At 42.2% G+C, this 24,416-nt stretch overlaps 1 protein-coding gene and 1 long non-coding RNA gene across 3 annotated transcripts in view; one reads left to right on the top strand and one right to left on the bottom strand.

The window, feature by feature from the left end:
- STX2 (syntaxin 2) overlaps positions 1-22,888 on the top strand; it is an 87,056-nt gene extending 64,168 nt beyond the window's left edge. Inside the window, exons 10-11 of one of the 2 annotated variants that reach the window (XM_075898426.2) lie at positions 10,595-10,718; positions 20,408-20,548. In XM_075898426.2, the coding sequence (XP_075754541.1) occupies positions 10,595-10,678 (84 nt within the window). In that variant the 3' untranslated portion in view covers positions 10,679-10,718; positions 20,408-20,548. Of the gene's footprint in view, positions 1-10,594; positions 10,719-20,407 lie in introns of both variants that reach the window. The other variant, XM_075898427.2, reaches the window with a different exon arrangement.
- On the bottom strand, positions 5,335-8,861 carry LOC102455156 (uncharacterized). The gene is made up of 3 exons (XR_001368581.4): positions 8,741-8,861; positions 6,362-6,445; positions 5,335-5,643 (listed from the first exon to the last, which is right to left on the bottom strand). It is a non-coding gene; the product is annotated as an uncharacterized LOC102455156 (long non-coding RNA).
- Positions 22,889-24,416: the final 1,528 nt, after the last annotated feature.

The following is a 24,416-nucleotide window of genomic DNA, read 5'->3' on the forward strand; positions in this document are numbered from 1 at the left end:
AATTAAGCACTCTGCTAGTTCAAATTAAGTTTGAACTAGCGATTTGCATGTGTAGTGCCTATGAAAGTTAATTTGAACTAACGGCTGTTAGTTTGAATTAACTTTGTAGTGTAGACAGACCTTGAAGGACTTGAGACCAATTTTGATATCATGATGTTTCCACACTTCAGCTGTAAAGAGGACAAAATATTATCCTCAGTTCCAGGGTAGACAGCATTATTATCCCTTCCATCATACTAACTGGTCTAAGTGTTATGCTTATAAGAAGCAAACAGATATTTTTCAGAGAATAAGGCAATGTGCTTTGTTTATTTAGATATAACACGAAAAGCAGCATACAAATTCATACACACACGCCAGTCCTGCTAATGTTGTTCTAGTTACCGGTCTGTAGCTTAGCCAGTTAGATTGGGCACGAGTGGAGGAGCCAGGTTCTGTCAGTTGTGATCTGATGTGCCAAGGGCTTTGCAGGACCCAGAGAGCCATGGCAATGCACCCTGTGCTTATATTTGTAAGTTCCTGTTAGAGTCTGTGGCTTTTGCAGTTTCATGCTGAGATTGTTAGTCCTTAATTGGCATATTATCCCATCATCACTAGGGGTTTCCCATCATTATCCTTCATCAGAATTTCAATGATTGTCATTGGGGTTTTTTTCCACATCTGGTTTTGCCTTTATTATCTTGCCTTCAGGGATGTATACCTATGCTTTAGGGTCATCAATCTGCCGTTCTCCAGCCATCCTCAGCATATCCTGATAGTCTGACTGGCTTCTCTTGATCTTTTCCTCTTCTTCAGCCAGCTGAACCACTCTGTTTACTGATATATCATGTGCTCCTTGTTCACCAAGAGAACAGTAAATGATTAAAGATCAAAACTTGCAAAGCAAAGCTGTTTTTATAGAGCAAGCAAAATTTAAACAAATGCTAAATACATTTTACTAAAACAATTTCTTATTACAGTAGACTTCCAATAATCCGGAACCTATGGGACCTAGGTGGTGCCGGATTATCAAATATACCAGACTATCAGGAGGTACTATAAACTGGTTATATATATACTGTATACATTATGTACTGTATATAAAGTGTTCTTAACCCTTTTCATTGTACATACTGTATACAGTATACTGTAATGTTTTAGTTTTTTTAAGCCTTTTTTACCCTTTTTGCTCAGTTCAGCTGCTGCCGCTGTTACCTTGTGACTCATTTTTTGCCGAAGCTCACTCACTAGGCTCTTGCCATTTTGATGCCAGACTATCAGCAGTGCCAGACTATTGGAGTTTTAATGTACTGAAAATTATTTTTGTAGATATTAAACAATTATTTCAAAGTACAAAGAATAAAGAATGAACTATTAACCTAAATAAGAGGGACTATAATAATCCAAAGACTTTTCCTGCCTCAATATTGGGGTAGGCGCTGACAGTTTACTGGATGCATGTCTGCCAATGGTACTAGGCCATTCCTTCCTGCTAATCAGAAAAGAGGGCTGGCAGGGTACAATATATAAAACTGAACACTATATTATCCTAAAACATTCTACTTCTACATTACATACATACTATTGTATAAATCATACATATTTTTGGCTACATAAGAAAGGTAAAGAGGGTAACAGAGAAGCAGGCTATTGCCCTTTACTTCCCTGGTCTTTTCCTGTAGACATCCCCAGGCCTCATAACAGTTGGTTTGACTCTCACATCAAGCTTGGCATACTACCAGACCTTGAACTCGCTGATCTTTCTCCACCTCTCACCCACTAGATAGTATCCCATTTCTTACATGCTTGGCAGTCAGTTCATCCCCTTGGACAAGTATGTGTATATGCAAAGCATGAGGAAATCAGGTTTATACTTGGCATTTTCTTTCTGTATACTCCACCTCATCCTCCGGTCCCTCTTCAGAGACACACCTCCCCATGAGTCTGTATTAAAGCAAAAAAGTGCAGAAAGTATTAATTCTTACCTGGTGGATGAGCCGCAACAATGTGTACAGAGGAGTCTCCCCTCCACAGCATTCTGCACGGCTTTCTTTAGTAATGGAAACTTCAGCCATGGGTTGGGAGACCATCTGAGTGATCTTTATGCTCAGAATTGTTGAACTATACAGGTTATATATCTTCCCAAGATGCAATCAGTATTACGTTTTCTGCCTCTTATTCAGGGCAAGACTGTCCAGGTACTTACTAGCACCATCATAGTGGCTTTTTTTAAAATGTAAATAAATGGGGGAGGGCACTAAATTAAACAGCTTGTGACAGGAGTCAGTCAAGCTATGGAATTTCTTCATACAGAGCTCCATTGCTCTCAGGCCATGTTGCCTAATAGAGTTTGAAAACAGTTTGGCAGATTACCTGAGCAGATCCTTCAATGTAGATGGTGAATAGTCTCAACTCAGTTGTTCTAGTTTATATTTCATACGAGGGCAGAAAATATACGCAACCTGGTAAAAACAGAAAATGTCCCTGATTCTGCGTCAGGGTTGATCAGAGCCCATATTCAATAACCATCACGTTTCATTTTTTCCATGGGATAATGACCAGAGGTATCCATATCCACCGTACCTCTTCTTCTCAGGGTCATCCCTAGGTCTAAATAGGTTCATGGCAGAATGATCCTCGTAGTTCCAGTCTGTCTGAGAAAGCCACGGTATTCAGATCTATGAAACCCATCCACCAATAACTCTTTCCATTACCAATAACCAGAGACTTTGTCACAAACATCTGTGGCCTAGTGCTCAATCAGGTCCCTCAAGTGCTGCACCTCATGGCATCATTCATCAGTGGAGAATGCACAGTATATTTATTGCTTAGTGTTAGTCTAGATGTCTCCTTTACAGCAGGAAGCCTTCCACATGAGCGGCTTATCTGAGTAAGTGGCAACAGTTTTTCATCTGGGTGGTGTCCCATAATGCCACCTGCTCAGACGATTCAGTCTATTTTAGACTATCGCTCACATCTCAAAGAGTCAGTCCTAGCCCTCTGTTAAGGTGAACATGGTGGCTATCTCAGCATTTCATACTCAAATTGATGGCGATACTGTGTTATCACAGGGCTTTTTAAGCTGAGGGTCATGACCTCTCAGGGGATTGCAAGATTATTATGTGGCAGGTTGCAAGCTGTCAGTTCCATTCCCAACTCCACTTCGCCCCAGCATTTATGATAGTGTTACATACTTTAAAGTGTTTTTAATTTATAACGGGAGTTGCTCTCAGAGGCTTGCTGTGTGAGAACCACTACCCTAACATAACCAAGTTACTGAAAGGTCTAGATTATTTCTCCCTATGGAAATCCAACATATTCCTGAGATTTGAAAAGAGTGTTGTCTATTATGGCTATTGACTCTTGCTCACTTCTGCACCTTTCACCAAAAGTAGTTTTCTTAGTAGCTTTCATCTCCAATAGAAGAAATGAGAACAGAATACACTGGTCAATTGATCAGTCTTATACAGTTTTCTATAAAGATAAGGTCCAGATACATGTCTCTCCTATATAGTGTGAGACTTTTTTTTCCAGCAGAATCAGTTTACCCATGCTTGCCAGTTTTCTTCCCAACCGCCGTCAGTATAGGTCACACTTAGTCAGTCTCTCTAATAGCATCAAAAGGAAAAAGAAAGAAGGAAAAAAAAAAGAGGAAAAGGATAACAGAAAGAAAAGCAGGCGAAGCAGCACCTGGGTGCTTCTGTCACTTTCCACTCACCCGCAGGAGAGCACAAAAAGAAAAAAACTTTTATGCCCCCATCACTGGGCTTTAAAAGGTGCAGGACAGCAATTGCAGCAGCAGATGGACATGAGCAGTGCCTGTGCTGCCTTGGGCAAGACCATCCTGTCAGTCACTGCCCGCATTGTCAAAAGCTCACCCCATGCTCTAAAAAGGTGAGAGAACTATAAAGAAGACTATTGTTTTTGGACCACAACGTGGCTGAGTCACAGCCTCATTCAAACCCCACTCCCTCCCACTGCTCCCAGAGATAACCCTCTTGGGCAGCAGGAGCATGCAGGGCCAAGCTAGAGAGCAGGACCCGGAGCGAAACGCTCCCGGTCCCCTGCTGAGCCTCAGCCTCTAGCAAACAAAAAGATAAAAGAGGCTGATAAGAATGCCACCAGGAAGGGCTCCCAAAAGTGGGATAAGGGATCTAACTTTTAAAAAAAGCTGTGACCCTAATATGAAGCATGGAGCCACTGGCTACTGTTCAAGCTCTCCACACAGTAACAAGGTACCAGTGGGAGACGTGGTACCACGGGGGAGCAAGCAGGCTGCAGAGCAGTGGAATGCTGCGCTTGAACAAATGCTCGGTAGCGCTGGTACCGATGCACTTCAAAGCGCCAATGGTACTGATTCAGGCAGCTGTATGGAACTACTCAGCAATGCCTCTGCATACTCTGGTACCAACGTTCATGACAGAGGCGGACCTCGCAGTGGGATCAGTACCATGCTCACCAGTATTCGGTACTGGCCACACACCACGGACTAGAGGTTCCGTGTTCTCCTTGACACCAGCCTCACAAACGTCTGCCAGATTTAGTGATGATGAGGAGAAGCAGTCAATGGACCAGCACAGAGTCCCTCTATATGTGGAACCACAACAGCAACAAATGCAGGAGTGGCAGAGTGGATGCCCCCACAGTGGGCCTATTGGTACTCTTGGGCGCCTTACCAGACCCAACAGTTTCAACACACTTTGCAGGTCCCTGGAACACAATCAGCTCACACAAATACCCGAAGATGAGCTGACTGGGACCAAACTGACCATAATAGTGAGTCATCTATGGAGGATGCAACACAGGCTTCCTCTATTGTGCCCAATAATTCCTATTCCACGAAGGAAGAACGCAGTCTCCCTGCATCACCAGTCAGAGGGGATGACTTCAGAAAGTTCCAAGACTTGTTTAGGAGGGTAGCAGACATGTTTGCCATAAAACTCTAATGTAACACAGATTAAACATGAACTCACAAGCATATTCATCTTACCTCAACATACCAGGCTGGCTTTACCAATGAACGAAACATTGATGATCCAGCAAAGTTAATCTGGAAAACTCCAGCATCGGTGCCTCCAATATCGAAAAAACTAGATAAGAAATATTACATCATCCCCACAGGGGGCGAATTCCTGTTCTCTCACCATTTCCTTAATTCACTAGTAGTCCAAGCAACCAACCAGAGGGGGAAGCAAAAACAGTACTCCAGAACAACAAGTCACACTAAAGAGACAAAAAGACTGGATACTATGGGGAAGAAAGCCTACTCCTCAGCCTCTCTCCATCTGTGAATTGTGAATTATATGGCTCTGTTAGCAAAATACTTGCACAACACAGTTGAATCATTCAGTTCCTTTATTCAATACATACGAGAGGACGTGAGGGAGCAATTCAAATCAAATATCAGAGAAGGTTCATTGATTTCCCAAACAGCTCTGCAGGCTGGGTTAGATGCATCAGACACAGCAGCCAGGTCAATGGCATCTGCAGTAGTGATGAGATGGATGTCATTGCTGCAGCTGTTAGGATTTCCCAGGAAGGTTCAGTCAAACATCGAGGATCTCCCATTCAAGGGTGAGAAGCTCTTCGCAGAGGCAACAAACTCAGTTGTCTACACATTGAAGGACTCCAGGGCAATGCTCCACACACTAGGGATACAGCTGCCTGGAGCCAAGAGGAAACAATACAAACAATATTACCAGAGGTTCAGAACATCAGGGTATACCCAATAGCAAAGACCCTATGAGAACAAAAGGCGTATGAGACAAACTCAATGAAGACCATCAAATGAGCCATCATTGACCTAAGTATCCACCTAACGTCAGCAAATTTGAGGATTTGGTTGAGGGTACAAATTCTTCAGGGCAAGTACAACCAAGCAAACAAATATTTAGAAACAGACTCATTGCATTCTATCCAGCATGGAAAACCATCACCTCGGACCAACGGGTCCTAGAAATAATATGAACCAGATACTGAATACCATTCATAGCAGTGCCACCAACCCACCCCCCTTCCCTGTCCCTCTTCAGAGACCCCTCTCACAAGTTGATCCTTCTAGATGAAGCACAGTCTCTTCTAGAACTAGACACTATAGAAGTGGTACCCAGCTACTACAGAGGAAGGGCATTTTATTCCCAATACTTTCTAACCATCAACAAATCAGGGGCAGGGGAGAGGAGGTGGAGGCTGATCTTGGACCTACATGCATTCAACCAGTTTGTCAAGTATCAGCAGTTCAAGATGGTTATGCTGGAAAGAGCATACCTGCCTTGGAGTAAGGAGCATGGCCAGCTACCCTTGACCTCAAGGACGCATATTTTTTATGTACCTTTTCATCTGGCTCTCAGACAATTACTCGGGTTCACCAGCAAGGACTTACACTATCAGTACAGGGTGCTCCCCTTCGGGTTGTCAGCAGCCCCCAGAGTTTTTTTCCAAAGTTCTATCTGTGGTAGCTGCACACCTGTGAAAAAAACAAACATATTTCCATATCTCAATGATTGTCTGATCATGGCATCCACCTATGGTGACACGGAACAGTCACTGGAGTCAACAAGAGTGTTATTCAATATGATCGGGGTCCTACTGAATTTGGAAAAGTGCACCCTCACTCCTACCCAGTCACTGAAGTTTATCAGGGCACAATTGGACTGCACTCAGGGAAAAGCCTCACTGCCGACCAACAGATGGTCGAGAATGTGTGACTTGATCCTGTCCATACAGAGTGGCGCGCACACCACAGCATATACATGCCTTCAAATACTTAGACACATGGCAGAGTCCACGTTTGTGGTCTCAAATGCCTGTCTACATATGAGGCCATTTCAGGCATGGCTATACTCCAGTCACAATCCATTCCACAAGACACTCCACATGCCCAGCCGGGTCAAAGCCACCCTAGATTGGTGGACAGACTTAAACAACGTCTGTATAGGACTTCCATTTCAGATGCCGATGCCATCCGTCACTATCATGACAGATGCGTCCCTGCTAGGATAGGAAGCCCACTTAGGGAGTGTGATATTACAGGGACAATGGACACACAAAGAGTTCCGGCTTCAAATTAATATGCTGGAACTCAGAGCAGTGAGGAGGACATGCTCCCTACTGCTTCCACACATACAAAACAAAACCATAAGGATATTTTCGGACAATGTCACAACGACGTATTACAGGCGGGGGGCACGAGGTCTCATAGCCTATGTGCAGAAGCAACAAAACTATGGTAATTGGTATATTATATGCAACATCACACCAACTGCTATACATTTGCCTGGCAAGAACAATGTACTAGCAGATGGCCTCAGCAGACAATTCCCACAGAACCACGAATGGGAGATCAAGAAATGTATCATAAATAACCTTTTCAGGAGATGGGGATACCCAGTTGTAGACTTGTTTGTAACACACATCAATTCCAAGTGCTCCCGGTAGTGTCCCAAGGCAGGTATTGGACCGCAATCTCTCGGAGATGCATTTGCAAAACACTGGGACTTCCCACTGGCATGTGCATTTCCACTTATACCTCTAATACATCAAACGGTAATAAAGGTCAAACTGGAGGCAGCCAGGGTCATACTCATAGCCTCTAATTGACCAAGACAAATTTGATACCCTACCATACTCCAACTCAATACACGTCAGCAGTACAAGTTTCCCCTGCTACGAGCTCTCTTGACTCAGGATGGGGGTGTAAATCACACCCGGGCTACATACACTAAACCTGTTAGCCTGGATGCTTGTTGGCTCTCACACAAAGAGCTAACCCTGTCTCAAAGGCTCAGAGATATCCTAATTAATTCCAGGAGATCCACTATGAGATGAACTTACCTGCAGAAGTGGGCCAGATTTGTGGCCTGGAATTTGGCTTGAGCACAGGATCCACACAAGGCAGGGATTTTGGACATACTAGAATTTATCACTCACTTGCAGGACACCGGACTATCAATTAGGGCTCATCTAGACTGCATTCCTGTCTGGAAAGAGGAATGCAAATAAAGCAGATTGAAAATTCAAATGAAGTGCAGATTTACAAATCTTGCGATTCATTTGCATAATTGGGTCTGAGGGCTTTTTCGAAAAAGGGTTTTTTGAAAAAAAACCCCTCAGTCTAGACAGGGTTCTTTCAAAAAAAATAAAACAAACCCCATCCCTTTTTCAAAAGAACCCGTATTCCTGAAAAAATGAGGTGTACAGGTTCTTTCGAAAAAAGGCTGTTAAACTCTTTTTTGAAAAAGCGGTCGGATGCAATTATGCAAATGAAGCACTAGATTTGTAAATCTGTGATTCATTTGAATTTTCGATCTGCTTCATTTGCATTCCACTTTCGAGAGAGGAGTGCAGTTTAGACATAGCCTCAGTTCCATCAGCATACACTTAGCAGCTATATCAGCAATTCACCCATCCATACAAGGATATTCCATTTTTTTCCCACCCATGCGTTAAAGAATTCTGTAAAGGGATACGGAATCTGTATCCACAGCATAGAGATCCAGTGCCATCATGGGACTTGAACCTCGTGCTAGATTCAATCATGAGACAGCCTTTTGGGCCACTTGCAACCTGCTTGCTACTACACCTATCAATGAAAGTAGCTTTTCTTGTGATAACATCAGCCAGAAGAGTGGGCGAGATAGCAGAACTCATGGCAGACCCACTGTACACCGTATTCTACAAGGACAAAGTTGTCCTTAGAACCCACTGAAATTCTTCCCCAAGATACCTACCTCATTCCATTGTAACAAACCGATATACCTACCTGTGTTCTTCCCAAAACCACATGAGGATAGCAAGCAGGCAGCACTGTATATTCTGAATGTCCGCAGGGTATTAGTCTTTTACCTGGAATGCACAAAAGACTTCTGAAGAACAGACAGACTATTCATGTCGTGTGCAGACATGTCCAGAGGTCAACCTGTCTCCAAACAGTGAATATCTAAATAGATTTCTGCATGCATACAGTTGGCTTAGTCCCAGAAAAACAGACAGCCACCGACAGTTATATAGGGGCACTTCACAAGAGCAGTATCTACCATGACTGCTTTCCTTAAGAATCTACCCATAGATATTATTTGCAGGGCAGCAACTTGGGCTTCGGCCAATACTTTTGCACAACATTATGCTATTCAGACCTTTTAGGACTCAGGCACTAGACTTGGACGTACAGTCCTGTCCAACATCCATTCTTGTATCACAGAGCACCCACCACCAATCAGGAACACTGCTGCATAGTCACCTAAGGGGAGCACCCGCGGGGAACCTCTCAGGCTACGTCTAGACTACATGCCTCTGGCGACAGAGGCATGTAGATGAGGCTACCAGGCATAGGAAAATGAAGCGGCGATTTAAATAATCACTGCTTCATTTAAATTTACATGGCTGCCGCGCTGAGCCGATCAGCTGTTTGTCGGCTCAGCGCGGTAGTCTGGACGTGCGGGTGTCAACATCAAAGGCATTTGTTGACCACCCAGGTAAACCTCATTCCAGGAGGCATACCTGGGTGGTCGACAAATGCCTTTGATGTCGACACCCACGTGTCCAGACTACCGCGCTGAGCTGACAAACAGCTGATCCGCTCAGCGCAGCAGCCATGTAAATTTAAATGAAGCGGCAATTATTTAAATCGCTGCTTCATTTTCCTATGCCTGGTAGCCTCATCTGCATGCCTCTGTCTCCAGAGGCATGTAGTCTAGACGTAGCCTAAGAAAGGAAGGTTACTCACTTTGTGCAGTAACTGGAGTTCTTCAAAATGTGTCCCCGTGAGTGCTCACAACCACCCACCTCCCTTCTGCGCTGGGCTAACTGAGTCCAGTGTAGAGAAGGAACTGAGGGAATGGCTGCTGGCATATAGTCAGGGTGATTGCGCAATAGCGCAGCATGTGCATGTAGCCGGGGGACTGCTAGCAAAGATCTCCGGGCCGTGTGCACAGTTGCACTGACGCACCTAAGTGGAGCACACATGGGGACACATCTCAAAGAACTCTAGTTACTGGACAAGGTGCATAACCTTCCCTTTTGTAGTCTAGCATCTGCATTATATTTGTTTTTTTTAAATGGCAGTGGAATTTTGAATTATGTAATGCATTGAGGGAGAGGGGAGTAAGATGAAAACAATATTTTTCTTTATATTCCTGGCATGGTAAGTAGCTTCAAAGCAGGTAAGTCTAGGGAAAGATCTATCTCTAAATAGAAATCATAGAATTGTATTTTTTTTATAAATCTTCTGTTCTAAAAGCAGGTTATACAATCTGTTTGAAGTGTATATATTTTCTGTCCCTGTATCCTACACATACACACATTTAAAAAAAAAAAAGTTTTGGGAACTATTATACATTTAAAGTGAGGTATATATCAGATATCGGAGCCCAAATATTTCCTTGTGAATGTTGGAAAAAAACAAACAACTGATATTTGCAATGAACTCTAGCTGCAGTAGATTAGAGATCCTTTCAAGAAAACAAGCGAAGTCAGAGATGATGGTCAGGACCATTTCAGGCTTCAAAAATTAAGATGGTACTAAAAAAGATGGTATTCATTTCTAAAGTTCAAGGATAAATTCAGTTCCTATTTAACAGCATGTTCTGAAACTAATCACCTTGCTTTTCTTTGACAGAAAAAATGGATAATTGTCATTATATCGTTGGTGTTGGTTGCCATAATTGCTCTAATTGTTGGTTTGTCAGTTGGCATTCGATGATGCTTGGATAACTTCAGCATGCATGTCTGCCAATACGGCAGTAAGTAACTAATCAACTAATTTGCTTCATTGTTATTCTTTAGCTTTGACAGGTCACTTAAGTAAGCAAGCTATCTTGTACCAATTCTTAACACATGTATAGTGTCATACTGTAATGACCAGGAAGGAAGGGTGAATTTTGCCAGTCTCTAGCTTCTATAAAAGCCCGAAGATATAGTTATAAATGAATATCTTTTGAATTATGAAAGTAAACCTAGTACAAGTTTAAACTCCATTATGTAAGATCTTTTGAACATTTAAAAATGAATGGGACAGCTGACGTAATCCTCAGATGGTGTAAATTGTCATAAGACTATTAACTCTTACAGGACAGTGTACGCCGGCTGAAGATCTGCCCAAAGTGAAAAATAATTTTCATTTTGAGTTTTACTTTTAGCACAAGAGTGTTAAAATTTCCCAGCTCTTCTTTGAAGAGTGTCCCTGTGGGTGCTCTCCTTTAAGTATCTTGGCACCTTGCACTTATAGTCAGAGATTTGTAGCAGCAGTACCCTCGATACTTTTTCAGTAATCTCTTTTGAAAAAAGAAATCCCCAACCTCTCTCTTTCCCCCCTCAGTCGTTCCCAGCTTCAAAATGAGGCATTCTAATGTGCCAGGATCCCCTGAATTTAAATGCTACCTCACCCCACCGGCTCTCAAACCCTGTTTTGGATGGCCGTGCCAAATGTATCTGCTGTTTGGGGAAGATGCATATCACACAAAATTTCCCCCACTGTAAAAAGTTATCAGCCCTGTCTCTGAAGGCCAGCATTTCTTAACAGAGAAATCACCCAGGCCATCTTTGAACTCATAGTTTCAGACTCTACCTCATCAATGATCCTCAGCAACAGCTTCAGATTAGAGGTCTCCTCTGCTCACTTTGAAGGATCCTGCTCTTGAAAAGGTGACCAAACATAGTCTGCACTCCTCATCTCAAGGAGAGCAAAAAATCTTCCCTGGAACAAACAGCACCACCCACCATCAGATTGAGAAGTACTAGACACATCCAGTATGGATGCCGAGGAACAAAGACACCAGTACAGTGACTCCCTATCTCCATCGTACAAACTAAGGCTAAACCTTCCAGCTCAGAACTGGCAGTACTTGTTGAAAGTCATGTCAGCCTCCATATCCACACCACTAGTATCCAGATACAGCTTTGCATGCTGCCAGCTCTACCTCTAACTCCTCCTGTACAGACTAGGGCACAGAGTTTCACAGTTACCACAGCCACTCACAATCCACATAGACCTAGCTATTACTTCAGTACTTGGAACTCTGCTCTTCAGTACCAATAGTACCCTCATCCATCCAGAGCTGAGTGGGTTTATGATTCCAGTCAGTTCTGTTCCTCCATTCTCAGGTGTTGAAGAAGAGGAGGAGGAATTAACTAGCTAAACACCTCATCATTTCTCTCCTAAACATACTTGACAACTATACCACTGATGATACCAGGGCATGTCTGGAAACCATTTCCCTGGATGCCACCAGTGCTAATACTCACTACATGGCCTGGCTAGGATCCCTGGGCTCTTTATAGAGCCCAACATCCTGCACACTCCAGACCCCCAACAATGCACTTAGCCACCCAGCTACTTTCACCATCTGCCCCACCTCTGTCTGAATTTCACCACGATGAGTCAGTGGAAATAGAGGAAGCCCCAGAAGGAAACTGTGATACACGGAATCCCAGGTGAGCCAGCTGCGGTCACTCAATTAGGATGCACTGCAAGAAATGGGACGGCCAATCCTCCAAAGCTGGCGATTATTCCAGTATCTATACTTACCAAGCCAGCACAGAACAGCTTCTGTATTACCTTTTTGGTCAACCAGAAATCCAAACCACACAGTTCCCTTAAAGAACCCAGCCCTTGGCTCCCACCAAGATACTCTAGTCAAATAAAGTACTATCAGTCCCAAAGGATCATATATATTACTTGCCAAGTCAGTGAATATTTCTGACCTTATCCCAAATTTACTCTTATAGCCAATTCTTAATAAATATACTAAGATTTATTTTTTAAAAAGTATTGGAAGATCAGTATACATACAGAAATGAGTTCAATTCTTGATATTCAGGTATATATTAGAGGTGGTGATCTGGAAGTTATAAATTGTTCTTTCAGAATTTAATCTATAGTTATAGACCAAAATCCATATTCAAGGTGATTCTAGATTACTATAAATTCTATCTTTATGGATTACATTTCCTTCTTCTAAAACCTCAAGCAGATCTGGGATCCTAAGTCAGTGTTCATTAAACGGGTACCAGAATATCCTGAGATCTCATTTCTTATGGCTCACAGCTTTCCCAGTGAGCATCCAAGCAGATATGGGACCAAAAGGATCAGTTCCCAAGAGCCGTTATAAATTTGGAACAGCCTCTTGGTATCGGAGAAGAGTCATCTTTTGATGTAACCTCATGATAATTAAAAATCAGGTAATTAACATAACGTAATTTTATTTATTAAGTAGTTTGACAAACTTTAAAGAGACATCTTGACAATGACATTATCTCACACAAGATTCATCTAAATGTTAATATTCCCTTTTGCTCTCCAAATCAGCAGTTACAGTAACAGACAGGAACCGTCTATTTGCATGTATAGCAGGAGTGGAGATTTCCTAAAGAAATACAAAACACAGTTGAGGATCTGCAATTTTGAGAGGCAGAACTATTCTCAGAACTAGTACCTCTCTGGACTCTCATACTACTATAAAAATTTTGGGCATGTATGACCCATAACCTAAGAACCACCAGGTCTGCTTTTATACCCAGCTCTTCCATTATGCACCTTACTCATAACCACAACATGTTTATGATCGGCACCAAAGACAGAAACAGCCACTCTGGCATCAGACATAGGACTAGCCTGAAGTGCCCTACCTTTGATGTCACAGCAATCATTTTGAGAGGTTAATTGAGGGTTCAACTCTCCCTGTACTGGAATGCCAACCAAAGCACAACCTCTTTACAAATTGCCTCTTGCCTTACTACCCTGCCTGTAAAACTTCACTTTGGGGACTTTCCCTTTGAGACCTTGTTACAAGAGGAGATAGATCATCCACTACACCTAGGGGCAGTAAAAGAAGTTCCATCTCCATTTTCTTACTCCAAAAATTGAGCAGGGGATGGAAGCCTATCCTGGACTCACAGCAGCTCAACAAGTTCGTAATAAAACAATACTTCAAAATGGTAACATTGACAACTATAATTCCAGCATTACAAAAGGGAGATTGGCTGTTGTCTCTCAGCCTTCGGGGTGCATATTTCCACATCACAATCCACACTGAACACAAGAGATTGCTACACTTCACCCTGTGAAACCCAAACTGTCAGTACTGGGCATCACTTTTCAGCCTACCCATGGCTCTAAGGGTGCTCTCAAAAGTTTTGGCGGTAGCTGCAGCTCACCTCCATAAATCAGGGAATTGGATGAAGATATCCACTGCCTAGATGATTGCGTCATAACTGCCCCATTTTTCAAATGGCATTACAAGACACCAACCATACAATAAAGATGCTCACCACAGTAGGCTTCCAGATAAATGACCAAAAGTCAGACCTTATACAACAACTGGAATTTATAGGGGCCCATGTAGAGTGCCTGCAAGCTCAGGCAAAACTACCTCATCACTGTTTTGATGCCTTAACTGCACTCATAACAACCATTATTGGCAGCACCCAAGTGTCAGTCAGACAATGCCTGAAACTTCTCAGATACATGGCAGCTATCATATTTGTAGTCAAACACATCAGGCTACATAAGCAATGCTTCCAAAGATGGCCTCACACTTGTTGCATGCCTCCACAAACACTCTCTACAATGTATCTCAGCAATGTATCTTCAGTGATGCCTTTAACCTCAAAACATATGTCTAGAGGTTCCACAATCATGCCTCTGTAGAAGGATGGAGGCACATATTGCCACTCACACCTTTGGTCACTAGAGGAAACCTCATTACACATCAACGTTGTAAAGCTCCACGTGGTCAGATGGAGTTGTGAATACTTCCTCCCAGTTATCAGCAATAAAGCAATCAAGGTAATTACAGACAACACGGCATTAATATTTTACATAAACCAACAGTGTAGAGTATGCTCTTATCTTCTATGCACGGAATCTATCCAGTTATGCCAATGATTCATAACCCATCACATAGACATTTCACTAATTTACTTTCCTGGCCAACAAAATGCTATTGTAGAACATCTAAGTAGGCATTTTCCCCTCAGTAATGAATGGGAAATGGATCCCCACATACCTGCCACCATATTCCAATGTTGGGGGTACCCAACAATAGACCAGTTTGCCACAGCATCCAGTTCAAATGTGCCCCAATTATTGTTCCAGGGCTGGACTGTGGACTCACTGGGGAATGTCCTCCTTATCAAATGGGCCTCACCTCTCATATACACTTTCCCTTCAATTCCACTAATAAGTCATGTACTACAGAAAATCAAATGAGACGGGGCCCATATTACACTGATTGCATCTATGTGACCAAGGCAGATGTGGTTTCCTTATCTTGATCGAATGATGGTGACATCTCCTTTTTTCCCTCTTAAAAATTCCTCGCCTTCTGACTCAGGACTCAGGAAGGTTCCTCCATCTGGACATCATTCTTCTTCAACTCAGATCATAGCAGCTCCTTGGTGAACCACATGGATCAACATTGTTCAGAGGAAATCAAAACTATACTTATCAGCAGTTGCAAACAGCATATGTAAGACCTTTTACAACTTGTGAGCAACACAATATCTGTTGCCACATTCTGAATTCTTGCTTAGAATCCTAAACTACATATTGGGTCTCAAGAAACAGCGTAGCCCTGCCCTTAGAGTGCATCTACCGCAATCACCATGAGACACAATAAGATGTACAGAAACACTATCTTTGTATATCCTACTACTAAATACTTCTGAAAACCTCTCCATATATCATCAATTTGTAGTGGTGGAGAGGCTTACATGTTCCAGTGATGGCCGAGAGCAACACTGCGTGGAGTCGGAGTCAGGTACAGGATGGGAGGAAGACCTAGGGCGAGGTTCCAGACAAAGTGTGATCCAAGAAATCCTGAATGGCAGAACAGATAGAGGATAACTGCACAATGGATGTGAAACTGTTATGTAATGTTACAATGGCTGTGAAGGCTGTAGCAGATAGAGGATCTCCAATTGTCATGGTGTCCATGCTATTCGTTTCAAGCCCTCTATCTGCCAAGGACAGTGTGGTTACTGTTGTACACCAGTCTCCCCACTTTAAAAGAAGTCTTGCATAGGCATCTTCTAGTTTCTGGGAAAACAACACTTACACAAGTCAAAAGTGTGATGGCAAATAGCAATGGGAAAAGTGATATACAGGAATTCTTAGTCATAGACCAACACATAGGCAGTGGGTGTGTGATTCAGTCGTCTTGCAGATTTTTTTGAACGTGTGGTTCAAGGATTGGCCTTATCAGCCACTTGATCCACAATTCCCCTGGAAGATGATCGTAATCAGCAACGAATGATCGCCCATCATCACTTCTTAAAAAAGCTGAATAATATCTCCCTTCCTTCCCCCACTCACACTAAAACAACCTATTCTGCTATGGGACCTTTGGTCCTCTGCACACTCAAAGGTGGCAGGCCTTTTGAACTTCAAACAATATGCTCCTTCTTCATTGCAATTACCACTGCCAGGAGGGTGAGTAAAATAGCCACTTTAGTGGCTGAGTCACCATATATAATTTTCCAAAAAGATAGTTATCCTCAGACCACAATCAGAAATTTCTCCCAAAGTTGTATTTTTTTCACTTGAATCAGTTTACATACTTACCTAGCTTTTACCTGAGGCCAACAACTCCTCCCTACAAACCCTCAATATCCCCTGAGCCCTTGCTTTTACTTTGAAAGGACAGAACCATTTAAAAATCACCTCACCTTATCCTCTCCACCACTGAACATTCCAAAGGAGATCCCATTGCAAATCATAGATTATCCAAGTGGATATTGCTATGTGCCCATCTTTGCTACAATCGGAACAAAATTCCAGCTCCTCCCTTTGTGCACATTCATTCCACCAAAGCGGTATATACCTTTCTGTCATTTCTCCACAACATTCCAATCATAGACAGTTTCATGGGCTTCAGTGCAAACATTCACCAAAAAACTATGCCCTAGAAAAATAGTACTTAGCAGATACAGTTCAGCCATTCTGTACTCCCTACTGTTGAATGATAAATTCCAGAGTCCCTCCTTATATATGGAGGCACTGCTCCATAGCTATCTAAAGTGGAGCACCAACAGGGACATCTCAAAGACGACAGGGTTACTCACTTTGTGCAGTGACTGAGGGTCTTTGAAAAGGTTGTCCCTGTGAGGAGCTCCACTATTCCCCTTCCCTCTGTTTTGGAGTCACACACTATTTTTCTGTGGTAGAAAAGGAACGGAGGGGTGGTTGGAGATGAGTACCAGCTAGCTGGTTGTAGCAGCATGAGAAGCTGGTCATGTGCCATCTCTCAGGATACTGCTGCTACAAATCTCTGACAATGAGCTCAAGGCACCAAGACACATGAAGAGAAGCACTCAAAGGGACAATCATTTTGAAGAACCTCAGGGTATGTCAACACTACCCTCCTAGTTCGAACTAGGAGGGTAATGTATGCATACCGCACTTGCTAATGAAGCCCGGGATTTGAATTTCCCGGGCTTCATTAGCATAAGCGGGGAGCCGCCATTTTTAAATCCCCGCTGCTTCGAACCCCGTGCAGCGCGGCTACACGGGGCTCGAACTAGGTAGTTCGGACTAGGGTGCCTATTCCGAACTACCGGTACACCCCGTTTCACGAGGAGTAACGGTAGTTCGGAATAGGCACCTAGTCCGAACTACCTAGTTCGAGCCCCGTGTAGCCGCGCTGCACGGGGTTCGAAGCAGCGGGGATTTAAAAATGGCGGCTCCCCGCTTATGCTAATGAAGCCCGGGAAATTCAAATCCTGGGCTTCATTAGCAAGTGCGGTATGCATACATTACCCCGCTAGTTCGAACTAGCGGGGTAGTGTAGACATACCCTCAGTTACTACACTAAGTGAGCAACCCTTTTTTCAAAATCAGACTTTTAAAATTGGACATACTTTCTAATCAGCTCTTTTTGTAAGATGGTGTGGCAGCGCGTTGGGGTTCCCCCGGTTCCTGCACCCCCATAATGGCACGAACAGACTCTGCTAGCCAGTAGAATATAGGGAGTTTATTGCTTCTCCAGGATACAGCACATCATAGATTTAATCTGGTTACAGGGCAGGCCTAGGGATGCCTTAGCGCCTCCTCCCCCCCCTTGAGTTGGGGGAGGCTGGGCCCCTAAATCCCAGCTGGTTGCTTAGGCTGCTTCCTCCACGATACCAAACAGAAACTAAAACCTCTCTTCCAGCCCTGCCCCTCAGCCAGGTGTTGGTCTCGGCCCTCCTCCCTTTGTCTCCCTCCCTGGGTGTCTTGGTTAATACACATTTGGGAGAGTCAGTGAGAATCTCCCATCATAGCACAGGGAGACCCCGGGTCACAGAGCAGACAGCACCCCCACTATGCCACAGATGGCAATATGTAAAAATGCACAAGATATTAACTCAAAAATGTAAACTTTGTGGTTTTAAGACTTTTACCTTTTTATTACATTAGCTGAACAAGTTATTATCTACATAGCAACATTTTCTTCAGTCACAAGCTATACTGATAATCTGCAGTGATGAAAAGGTCAATGATTCAGAACTTGAAAGGGAAACTCCATTCTACTTACATTCCTTGATATTCTGTATACTAAAAGAATGGTCATACTAGGTCAGAACAATAGTCCATCTAGCCAGATATTCTGTCTTCTGAACTTATCTGTTCTTTTTTGAACCCGGTTATACTTTTGTCCTTCACAATATCCTTAAATTCTGGAAATATTGAAATCATTAGGATCAGCAATTTGTTTCAAACAGCTCATCAGGAATAGTTATATTTAAACTAATACTTTTTTAACATGTCGTGTTTTTGTTGTTACTAATACAATGCTGTCTCACATTGTAATTTAGCAAATCCTGTCTGCATATTAAACCATAGAGTCAGGAGCATTTAGCCTATGTGATACATCTAGTACAATGAACCCATTTGGTTCCTACAGTACAGGCTGTCCCCGACTTACGTGGATCCGACTTACGTCGGATCCCTAGATACGAACAGGGTGAGGCAACTCCCGCACATGCGCAGCAGCATTCCCAGGGCTCGCTCACCTGGGTCCTAGGATCCTCCTCCTCCTCGGGCCGGCTCCGACTGGGGTCCCGCAGAGCTGCCGGGCAGAGGAAAAGTGCCTCCCCACGCCCGCTGCCCCCCCCCCCACCCCCCTGCCAGCAACAGGCTGCCCCCTCCCCTGAGCAACAGGCTGCCGAACAGACAAAAGCAGCCTCTCTGCCCCTCTTCCCCTCTATACATGCCCGGCTCCCGGAGCGCAGCAGCATCCCCGGGGCTCGCTCACCTGGGTCCTAGAATCCACCTCCTCCTCCTCTTCGGCCGGCTCCAACTGGCCTCTGCCTGCAGCAGCTGGCCACAGGGACAGGGATCCTGCAGAGCTGCTGGGCAGAGGAAAAGTGCCTCCCCACGCCCGCTGCCCCCCCGCTGCCTCGCATCCTGCACGCCTCCCCCCTCCCCCCCTGCCAGCAACAGGCTGCCCCCTCCCCTGAGCAACAGGCTGCCGAACAGCAGACAAAAGCAGCCTCTCCGCCCCACCTCCCCCTATACATGCTGGGCTCCCTGGGCAAACAAAGACTCCACCAAAACAAACAAAGTGCTGGCCTCATTGTGTTAGCAAAAAAAGGACCCTCCTCCTAGAACCCTGGGTGGTGTGTGGAAATAAAGCTATTAGCTCAAAGCATGGTGCAGAGCTGTTTGGTATTTGATGAGTTACTCCTTTAGTCCTGAGTTTGTCACAGGGACAGAAATAGATGTGAAATCTTCTGAACAGGGGAACAGACAGCAAAACAAACATTAGAGGGGAGTTAACCTTTCCCTATGCTATCCAAAACTAAAAAAAATGTTTGGCTAGAGTTTCCCCTACAATATGTACCAGTTCCGACTTACATACAAATTCAACTTAAGAACAAACCTACAGTCCCTATCTTGTACGTAACCCGGGGACTGCCTGTAGTTACATGTGATAGCTCCTTATTTACTTTTTATTACATTCTATTCAGTTCATAGCATGTTAGTGAGAATAAACAAGCATCTAAATAAAGGAGAACATAAGCATATGGTTTTGCAAATCTCCAGTTACAACTGTGGACATAAACATGTTTTTTTTTAATTCTCTGCTTCCATATGTAGCAAACATAATTTCAGAAGAAGTTGTTTATGGATTTTAATGAGTATTTCATGAAATAAAACATGTATGTATTAGACAAATATTCAAAAGTGAATTTAAGACTGGTGGGATTGACAATAATTATATGTACAGTTGGAAGAGAAATACTGGCAATAACATGCCATTGTATTTGAGTGCTTTTAAAAAAAGTCAACTACATGTCAGCATTTTATATATGTTTATATTTTCTATATGTACTAATTTCATATACATATTTATATATATTATTTGCTGTGGCTGTAAAATATTCACGCACAACTTAAATAGATTTAAATCTGATATGATATATTAATTTAGATTTTTTTTTCTTTTTGCAGAAAATGACATTCATAATTATTTGTGTAGCTGTCTTGCTTGTGATCCTTGGAATTATCCTAGCAGCTACATTATCATAGCAAGCACATTTGAAGAGTTTATGAATCTTCAGACTCCAAATCACATCTGCAGTGAAACCAAATCCCCTATTTTTTTTTAAGACGCCTTACACCATGTTACACATGTTCAATGCTGACCTATCATTAGTGATTTAAAGTGAAAACATGACACTTAATGTTTAGTCATACTGCAAATCAATGTATATATGGGATATCAATTGAATTTTCATCAGAAACCAATGGATTTGTCAGTATGAAGCCTTGTTTTAATAGTTTTGAACTAAAGTGACTTGGGAATTCCTTTGTTTTTTTAAATATATTTCAGTGTTATAAACACAGAATTTAATTAGGGAATTGTGGAACTATTGAGTTTTGGCCATTGGCATAATTTTCCACTTCTAATACAATTCTAATTAAGAATTTTATGGCCGCATTTGTGTTCTCTTCTTGTTAGCAAAATAATGGATTTTATGAACACTATTTTGTAGGAGATGTAGCAGTATCTTTAAATAAAACATTAACTAGTTAGTAATTTTATTCTATCCAGTTTTTATAAGGGGAAAAATTCCCTTCAATTGCTGCCTCATGTTATTGTAAAAATTAATTTGTGCTTTAAGATATTATGCAGTTGTGTTTTTGAAGGGAAAATCCTACTTCGAAAAATCTTATGAAGCAACCAAATAGCATTCTGTTAATAGTAACTATCACATTTGAACTATTTTTAAAAGCCCTTCAGTAAAGATTGTTTAGTAGATTGCACTTAAGTCCATTTCTGCCTATTGCATTGTTAGAATTCATAGATTAAAAAAACACTAGTTATTCTACTGTGAAGTTTGTTGTTTTCTTTATCACATTTATTGTGCTTAATTGCTTACAGTGTGCCTAATCTTTATAATCAAGACAGCGGCTGCAATATTTTCCTTGTATAAAAATGCAATAATGAATCACAGATTTAGTATTAGAACTTTTTAGGAAGATCTTCCAAAATAAAATTAGTTGTGCATATGAAACTAAATCTGACAGAACACTGTAATCTTACAACTATGACTAGCATGGCACATTTTATCTTGTTCCTTAAAGAGCAAAAATTAATTCTTAATTTGCAAATGTTTGCTAGTGGTGGTGAGAAAAGATAGGAATGAATAGGCTTATTTAGTTGCATTATGTTTGATTGTCTAAATAATATACTGATTTGTTATGACATTTACTTTTGTGAATTAATGTAACAAGTATGAAGGGTTTTATAATAGGTATAACAACAGATGTATATTACTGCTTGTAAAGTTTTAAATTTCAAACTTAACCAAATAACTGATTTTAATGTTACATATTATTTTTGTTCTTATCAGCTCTATGTAAAATATTTATAATTTGTATCTTGATTTCTCATATGAGTATGTTCATGTAGATATGTAGATATATTTATACTTCAAGTGAAATAGTAAAAGAAGAAAGAGTGCTTTCTTAAAACGTGGCCTACATCTCTTCTTTATTTGTTGTTTTTGATGGTTACAAATATAATTTTGCTTTAGATAATATGTTATGTTACAACTTTTTAGTACTGCAGCATACTGACTCATTATACATTAAAATAATGTTCTTGTTAAAAATGTCTGAGGAGGAAGTTACACATTAAAATGTAATTAAAGTATATAGTCAATCATTGAACTTCTTAATGTTTAGCAAGATTTACTATGTATGCTGTCTGTTGAAGGATATTTCTGCTTGATGCTGTCCAAATATACTGTGAAAATTTCTTCATCTTGTTTTTTTCCAAGTGGTGGTCCATGTTGAAAGCGGATAGGAATAAACAGGCTTTTCTAGTTGCATTGTGTTTGGGATTTCTGAATGAGATCCTGATTCGGTAGTTTATCCTAAAAACATTTGTAAACGAAGCAGCTATCAAGATATGTGTTGAATTTTTCATCTTCATTACAGAACAGATTTGTTTGTTTTTTTTTAAACTGTGGACAGCTATCAATGACTATGGAAGTCTTAGTGCAAAGTACTGAAACGGTTGACTTGAAATGGTCAGTTCTTAAGTAAAATGTGTTTTTGATAGTTTTGTTTTCTTGTATTTAGTAATAAAATTTATTTATAGAAATGTACAGATTAATCTATTTCAGAAGAATATCAGATAGTGCTGTTAAGTGGTTTATCTACATCAGCCAAATATATTGGGTAATTTTGTTTGCTCCATTCAGTATAGAAACCGAAAAGATCATTCACTGTTTTATTTTTTTTCATATACTTCCTTCATTTTGTTTATAAAAATAGAAAATGTAAGTATTTAAAATTCAGCACAGGCGGATATGCTTCCTTTCTTGTATCACTTTAGGACCAAAGAACTAGTTTCTTTAAAAAAAATGAAAAAAACCTTCTAATTTCCCATTTGCTAATAAATTTATCTATGTAAGCATTTCATTTGTGACTTTTATGTTGGTGAATTTATTGTAAATATTTACACAGACTATTAAAATATTTAAATGTGATGGCATGTTTATCAAAGCAATTCTAAAGTCTCAATAACAGTTTTATAGAAATGGATATAGATATTTTGGCCTTGGAAAGGGCTCAGAAAAGGGCAACTAAAATGATTAGGGGTTTGGAACGGGTCCCATATGAGGAGAGGTTAAAGTGACTGAGACTTTTCAGTTTAGAAAAGAGGAGACTGAGGGGGGATATGATAGAGGTATATAAAATCACCAGTGGTGTGGAGAGGGCCAATAAAGAAAAGTTATTTATTAATTCCTGTGGCGGGGTCTACCTTGGAAGCGTCTGTCTGTAGGATGAAGGGCTTGGAAAAATCCGGCTGGGCTAATACCGGTCCCCGGATAAGTTGGTCTCTCAAGGTCTGAAACGCCCTCTCACACGCTGCTGACCACTCCACCCGCCATGGGTGTTGGTTTTTGGTCAGGTCTGTCAGAGGGGCAGCTATGGTGGAAAAGTTAGGGACAATGCGCCGGTAATATCCCACCAACCCCAGGAATTGTCTCACCTGTCGCTTTGTGGTGGGAGTGGGGTATTCTCGGAGGGCCTGAATTTTGTCTATTACGGGCTTCACCCGTCTCTTCCCCACCGTATATCCCAAGTAGGTTACCTCTTCTTTCCCTAGATGACATTTGGCCGGGTTCGCTGTCAACCTGGCTTCCTCTAGGGCCCTTGATATCTTCTTTAAGTGGGTTAGATGTTCCTCCCATCCTTCACAGTACACAATAATATCATCGATATATGTCGCTGCATACTCATCGTGGGGTGCCAAGACTTGATTCATCAGCCACTGAAATGTGGCGGCGGCTCCATGTAGTCCAAAAGGCATCATCATGAATTGATAGAGCCCAAAAGGGGTTGGAAATGCTGTTTTGGCTTTCGCCATCAGTGTCAACGGGATCTGCCAATAGCCTTTTGTGAGATCCAGGCATTCCAGTAGCACGTCTATCCGGGGCATGGGGTAGGCATCGAACTGGGAGATGGCGTTCACCTTGCGGAAGTCTACGCAAAACCTCACTGAGCCATTGGGCTTGGGGACCAGCACAATGGGGCTCCTCCACTCGCTTCTGGATTCTTCCACCACCCGTAGGGCCAACATTTATTTTAGTTCCTGGTGCGCGGTGTCCCACATTTTTCTGGGCAGGGGTCAGTGATTATCCCGTACTTTCTGCCCCGGTATTGTGGCAATGTGATGACTAATTAACGGGGTTCTTCCCTGTTTATCGGACAACACATTCGGGAACCGCGCTATGAGTTCTTGCAGCTGTTGCTGTTGTCCCTTCTCCAGGTCCTGCCCGATATCCACCTGGGGGTGCTCTGTTGAGGCTCCCACTTGCGGCCCCAACTCGTCCTCTGGGGGAAATGGGGTGATCAGCATTCCCTCCCTCTCCTTTCAGGTCTTCAGAAGGTTCACATAGTACATTCATAAGTCTTTCTGCCGCCCCAGTAACCTCACCTCATA

This window comes from Pelodiscus sinensis, chromosome Z, assembly GCF_052426305.1.
Source record: "Pelodiscus sinensis isolate ZL-2025 chromosome Z, ASM5242630v1, whole genome shotgun sequence".
NCBI classification, from domain to species: Eukaryota; Metazoa; Chordata; order Testudines; family Trionychidae; genus Pelodiscus; species Pelodiscus sinensis.